Source organism: Triticum dicoccoides, chromosome 7A (genome assembly GCF_002162155.2).
Source record: "Triticum dicoccoides isolate Atlit2015 ecotype Zavitan chromosome 7A, WEW_v2.0, whole genome shotgun sequence".
Taxonomy (NCBI): domain Eukaryota; kingdom Viridiplantae; phylum Streptophyta; class Magnoliopsida; order Poales; family Poaceae; genus Triticum; species Triticum dicoccoides.
In genome coordinates, this window is record NC_041392.1 from 582,306,577 (window position 1) to 582,313,203 (window position 6,627).

Genomic DNA, 6,627 nt, shown 5'->3' on the forward strand with positions numbered 1-6,627 from the left:
ATGCTCACGCCCAGCACTGGTCCACCCCATGTGTGTGTGCTCGTCGGTGCTCCCTCCTATTGTCCAATGAACTCAACAAGAGATAGAGAAGCTAGTCTCCAGCAAGCAATGCTTGTATGCTACTAACTCTGTTTGAAATACAATTTCCTTAAAGGAAATGTTCCCAAAATGCATTTATTTATTGAACTTAACATTCAGCAGGGGTAAAGGGTAAAAGATATAACTGAAGGTGTGGGCCAAAGGTGAGGAAACACCAGGCACTTTACTTTCTTCCTTAACAATGGAAGGTGATACTTTTCCTTGCTTATCTGTCTAGAAAAATGGCGAACCTTGGAAAAATATCATTTCTTTTTTGCTACAGTGATGCAGATACTCTAGACAACTTGCTTGATCATCACCGATCTCATGCGTATGGCACATTCCTAGCAGCTAAAACACACCCATATACCTATGTGATGTGTTGCTACTGCATTTTTGTCAAAGGACATTACACTCAAGAGAAGGCTTCTTGATCTTATCTTTCATATTGATTATATTATATAGCATGAAACTTGAAAGCATCGAAGACATGGTAAACTCAGAACGGATACCATCATTGTGTGACGAATGTCCCAACATAGCCCACACCGACGATGAAGAAAGCGATGGATTGCATAAGGAGAAAGATGAAGTAATGGTTATTCCCAAATGAAATGCTGTAGCATCCGCAAATGAAGAGGTAGGCTGCAACACCAAGCTCCCAAAGATGTAACCTGATTTCATATAATAGTTTAGATAGGAGAATCAAGAAATGCACATGAATTAAGGAAATTATCATTGTGTACCTTTCTCCTATCCCCATCCTCAACTTTTTCAAAGCTTTACTTGGCATTTTAGTCTTCACAGTGTCACCAAGCTTTTCTGTCACCACCCATTCATTCACCGTGTCTGCCTCCAATAGACCGATGAAGGTGGCCTTTGCTCTATGAAATGACATAACATTCTCAAATAGTGCCCAAAAGATAACTAAGTGAACAGACCTGCGACATTTGACGATTTCTCATGTTAATATGCATCTGTCATTGCCCAGAAGTCAGGAAGCATAGGTTCATCAACTTTTAAACAAATTTCATAGATGTTTAGATGATTGGCACCTTGGAGTCCCAACAACACTGAGAAGGGTGATAATAGCTGGAATATATACGCAACCCCACTTTGGTACCTCAACCTCGGGAACTAAGACCGTGGCCGGGATAACAAGGCAGTAGAACACAAAGGTCACAATGTGTGCGACAACCTTGCGCAGAAAGAAGAAGTTGTAGACCACATGGATTTTCTTCCAAAGTGTCACTTTCTGCATCAAGACATTATATAGCTAGTTAGCAAGTAAATTCTGCATGTACTAACGTCCCCCAAAATATAGCCTAGTGTAAGTGACCTTATTTGTGATGATCTCCATCACCATTTTCCTGAACAGATTTGCCGGCCCGCACGACCATCTATGTTGCTGGTACCGAAATGCTTTGAACGTACTAGGGAGCTCATTTTTTACCTGAAAACAACAATTACAAGTTCGACACATGGTTCGCTCTACATTTATTTGAACCTCCACAACAATTAACATATAAGTAAGCAATAGAATGATGCTCTAATTGGCATGAACTTGTAGGTTAATGGTGCATATTTACCTTGAGATCACCAAGGTACACAAATTTCCATCCCTTGAGACTTGCTCGGACAGCCAGGTCCATGTCTTCAACTGTGGTTCGGTCCTTCCAACCACCTGCCTCATTCAGAGCAGATATGCGCCACACACCAGCGGTTCCTATTCAACAAGTTCTGTTGTTAACTGGAAACAAGGGAAGGAACACATATCTATCGCTACAGAAGAAATATAGACAAAATCATGGAAATAATAAAAAGGAAACATACAGAATGCTCCACAAGAGCAAAGTTGTGACCAAGTTTACCATTGAATCCAAAAAAGGCATAGGTCGAGGAGCCCACTTCTTGCTCCACCTTGAAGTGGTAGTCCAAGGACATCTCTTGCATTCTTGTCATCAAGCATTCATCTGCATTCACTGTTCGCCCAGAAGCAGCGGCAGCAACAAGAGAAATGTCATCACAATGCAAAAGAAATTCAACCCAAAAAAAGTAGTAGTACCAAGTAAGTACTATCACGTATCACCAAACAACATCATATCATCAATATGCCATTGCTAAACTAGCCAATGATACTGATACATGTTTCCTTTTAAAGGAGTAGCACTTATGTGTAAGTAATTCAGAAAATTATAGTTACAAGGCTAAAGGATTTTTCAGAACTACATAATAGTATGTGTGCGAGCACTTTTACGGCTAAGCTAAACTTCCAGCTATAAAATAAGTTTAACTCATAAGTGTTCCACCGGTGCATCTGACATTGAAAAATCCATGCTAATAGTTCTAAATTATTTGGAACATAACTAAGTACATACACACGATATACATTTTGTCAAGTCAGACGATTTCAGTTATTGCAATTTCGTCTCACAGCTCGAGAAGCGCAAATAACAGTGTTTGCCGTGTTAGTGTGAACAGAACCAATTTATTAGCTTAGTGTACATACCGAATTTCCAACGGGCTTGCACGAGGGCGATATCAGGGTTGTGGACGAGGAAGGGGACGGAGCGCGACAGGAAGTCGGGCTCCGGCTGGAAGTCGGCGTCGAAGATGGCCACCAAGTCGCAGTCTTTGACGTAGCCGTGCTTCATGCCTTCCTTGAGCGCGCCGGCCTTGTACCCGCACCGGTTGTTCCGGGTCTCATACTTGATGTTCACGCCCTTCCTCGCCCAGCGCTGGCACTCCACCTGCACCAACTGCTGCACACTCACAAACCATCGTTTTTATTTTCATTTCTCGCGGGTCGTCCGTGCAGTGCAGAGATAGTGTCGACCCAAAACTGAGTGAGTAGCATGCGTGCACTGCAGCACACCACTGCCCCAGGACATGCAAACAAAGATGCTAACCAAATTCCCCTAATAAGCTAAACTGTCTCGTGATATTCTAATGACAAAAGGTGATCGTTCCCCAATTTACCTTGACGACAGGGTCTGTGGAGTCGTCGAGCACCTGGACGATGATCCGATCGGACGGCCAGGAGAGCCCGCACGCCGCCCCGATCGACAGCCGGTACACCTGCAAATCAACGAGGATACGAAAGCTCAGTCTGCCAGAGAACATCGTAGCAGACTACTCGTACGTAGTAGTCAGCCAAGGACGCACTGAATATGCAATGCACCGCCGTCGTGCCGCTGCACAGTGCTCACCTCGCGCTCGTTGTACATGGGAATCTGGACAAGGACCATGGGGTAGGCGGCGCTGCCGAGCTCGGGATCCTCGCCGTGGCGCATGGGCTCCCACCGGTACTGCCGCTCGGGGCGGCGGCCGAGCAGCCGCAGCGCGAGGACGACCACCGCCATGTACACCTTCTCCGCGAACAGCATCGCGGACATGGCGACGCAGAGCAGCACGGACGCGCGCAGCAGCGGCACGATCACCGGGCCACGGACCTGCTGCCACGCCCCAGATAGCGTCATCCCGGTGCCCGGCAACAGCGCCGTAGCCATCTCGGAACACACTCGCGCGCTTTGCTTTTCTGCGTACGCTCTGCCTCGATCTTACAGAGAAATTGCAGAGCGAAGTGAAGCTTGTGAATAGTTAATGGCGGGTGCTCGTGCGTTGAGCTCGGAGCAATGCGGGTGCCAGTGTTCGGTAGCGGGAGATTGGCGAGGGTGTACAACGAGGGAGGAGGTGGCTGCCGCGCGGGCGGGGAGAGGGATGCAGATCCTCTGTCTACAGTAACCGCGCTAGAGGAGGGATTTAACGGCGGAGTACCACAATTTTTATTTATTTTTTATGAGGGAGGAGGAATTTTTATTTATTTGTTACAAGTATTATAAAGATTCATTGAAAGTACAAAGCACCTCAAACATAGTAAAAATTATATCGAGGTCAATGGACCACTGAACGGCCACTGTCGCCGATAGGACGAGCCGCCGACATGCTGTTGTCGCCATTCTCATACCGGAGTCGGCCTGACCTTGTCGATAACAGCCGAAAAGTCTTATCTGACACCAAATATCACAGTTTCGTACGCACAACGCGACAAATTTAAGCTAGGGTGACAACATGGTCACCTTGCGAGACGTTGGTACCATAATTTAAGCTAGAGTGACAAATTGATACCATGGCGTCTGTGAGATTCAAACTCGAACGCTTGTGGCATGCGCTTGTAGGCCTAGCCACAGCGCCACCTTCTGTTACTTGCTTATTACATTCAGTTCCTTATTTTGTTTATATATTTCCGAACCAATCCAATCTCAAACGAAATACATTCGGCGAGTTTTCTAATTTTCAGAAAATTAGGGATTATTAGCTAACCGCATGAGAAACACGTCGTTCATTTTTTTCTTAATTATACGCCCAGCTAGCGGTTTTAGAAATTGGTTATATTTTTGCCCAATTATATGTCCAGCCACCGGTTTTTATTATTGTTTTCCTCCAAGTTTGTGTTTATTTTTACATGGATTTAAAAACTAAAAATAGGTATCTTGAAATATGACTGTTCAACTTGTATTAAAAAATTCAACGTGTTTCTTGAAATGCAAGAATGATTTTACACAATGATTTTTAAATACACGTCGAACATTTTTTGAAATACACATTGTCAACTTTTTGAATGCATCATGAATACTTCAAAATACATTTACAATTTTTAAAAAAATATATATATATTTACCTGAGGAGACTCAGCTGCTCCAAGACGGCATGCAAAACGAGTAGAGTACATCTGTACATGCGCCAACCGTTTCACGCACTACAGTACACGGAACAGAGCATCGCCGAAGGCACCATTTACCGGAGTTCCACAGCACGGACAAGCCACAACTTTGGACGGACGTAGGAATACATAGGAGTACATGATACTCCATACCCGGCGTACACGTCCGGGGCACACCTCGCACGGGACTAAAACAGAAAACAACAAGGCCAGGTACACAGCCACTGCGTGGCGAACGGGTTGATGTGGCCGTGTGGGGGAACAAGATGCACGTACCAAGTCTCTCGGCCACGACTCGCCGAGGGTCTCGTACGCTGGCGCAGGTCAGTCAGGCATGGCCATGGCCATGGCCGGTCCAGCTACGATCGCCATGATTTTTATTTTTATCTTTTTCAGTGGACGATCGCCATGCATTCACTTGGACAGTTTTTTTTTTTTGAAGTTCATTGACTTGGACAGTTGGAAGTCATGTACGTGGAAATCAGGAACGAACTTTCAAAAAAGATCAGGAACGAGAATTGACCCACTACGAACTTGCAGCTCGCCAAACTTTTTGGAATCTTGTATCGGCGTGTTTGGCAGCGGCCGGTCCTGACTAGCTCAAGGGTCGATGGCTGGTTGAGTAAATGTAACCTTTAAACCAACATCTACAAGATGTTTGGTTGCCCGTATTTAGTTTTCACGTATTATGGGATAGCTTTTTGGTTGTCCGTATTGTTTGAACTCACACATAAGCACGATGTTTGGTTGCGCACACGATGCGAAGTGTGCTAACCTTGTACCCTATGTGGTGAGGTTATCTTACACATGATCACATCTAGCACACCAACATCACAGCACTACAATGGCGATGAACTGCACGATGATGATGAAGTTCTTCACCACAAGGCGTGGCGCCGCCTTGGCAACTACAACATTGCCAATTTCAACCACACCAACTGCGTGCTTTCGCACATAGTTGGCGTAAGCTTCTTTATGCCGCCTGCCTAGTCTTAAACCCTCTATGGCTTCTGTTGCTGTAAGATGCAACTTGTTCACTGCAAACTTCCTATGAACTGTAAACCCCTGGTGCCCTCAGACGAACACCGCATAACATTTGTCCTAGCAGTGCACAAGAGCAGCAGTTGAAGAAGCAAGCAAAAGAACAATCAAGAAGCAAGCAATGGAGCAGACGTAGTAAGCATGCATGATCATATGGCACAGCAAGTTCTAACTTAGCACAACTATGGTGTCATCCTACCATCACATCCAAAAGAAGGGTGTCATCCTATCATCGCAAGTTTCACTGTCATCATGAGGGGTTAGTATATACCACCTCAACAAAATATACAGACCATGAAACAGTTTTTAAGCCCTAACTTGTTGGAAATATGCCCTAGAGGCAATAATAAAAGGATTATTATTATATTTCCTTGTTCATGATAATTGTCTTTTATTCATGCTATAATTGTGTTATCCGGAAATCGTAATACATGTGTGAATACATAGACACCAACATGTCCCTAGTAAGCCTCTAGTTGACTAGCTCGTTGATCAACAGATAGTCATGGTTTCCTGACTATGGACATTGGATGTCATTGATAACGAGATCACATCATTAGGAGAATGATGTGATGGACAAGACCCAATCCTAAACATAGCACAAGATCGTATAGTTCGTTTGCTAGAGTTTTTCCAATGTCAAGTATCTTTTCCTTAGACCATGAGATCGTGTGACTCCCGGATACCGTAGGAGTGCTTTGGGTGTACCAAACGTCACAACGTAACTGGGTGACTATAAAGGTATACTACGGGTATCTCCGAAAGTGTCTGTTGGGTTGACACGG

At 44.7% G+C, this 6,627-nt stretch overlaps 1 protein-coding gene across 1 annotated transcript; it reads right to left on the reverse strand.

Moving 5' to 3' along the window:
- Positions 1 to 224: 224 nt before the first annotated feature.
- On the reverse strand, positions 225 to 3,764 carry LOC119330848 (probable glucomannan 4-beta-mannosyltransferase 9). The gene is made up of 9 exons (XM_037603976.1): positions 3,288 to 3,764; positions 3,058 to 3,156; positions 2,588 to 2,840; positions 1,950 to 2,060; positions 1,668 to 1,804; positions 1,418 to 1,531; positions 1,134 to 1,333; positions 825 to 1,019; positions 225 to 752 (listed from the first exon to the last, which is right to left on the reverse strand). Exons 1-9 carry the CDS (start codon positions 3,585 to 3,587, stop codon positions 593 to 595), a joined length of 1,569 nt encoding a protein of 522 aa, XP_037459873.1. The 5' UTR covers positions 3,588 to 3,764; the 3' UTR covers positions 225 to 592.
- Between the last annotated feature and the right edge of the window lie 2,863 nt (positions 3,765 to 6,627).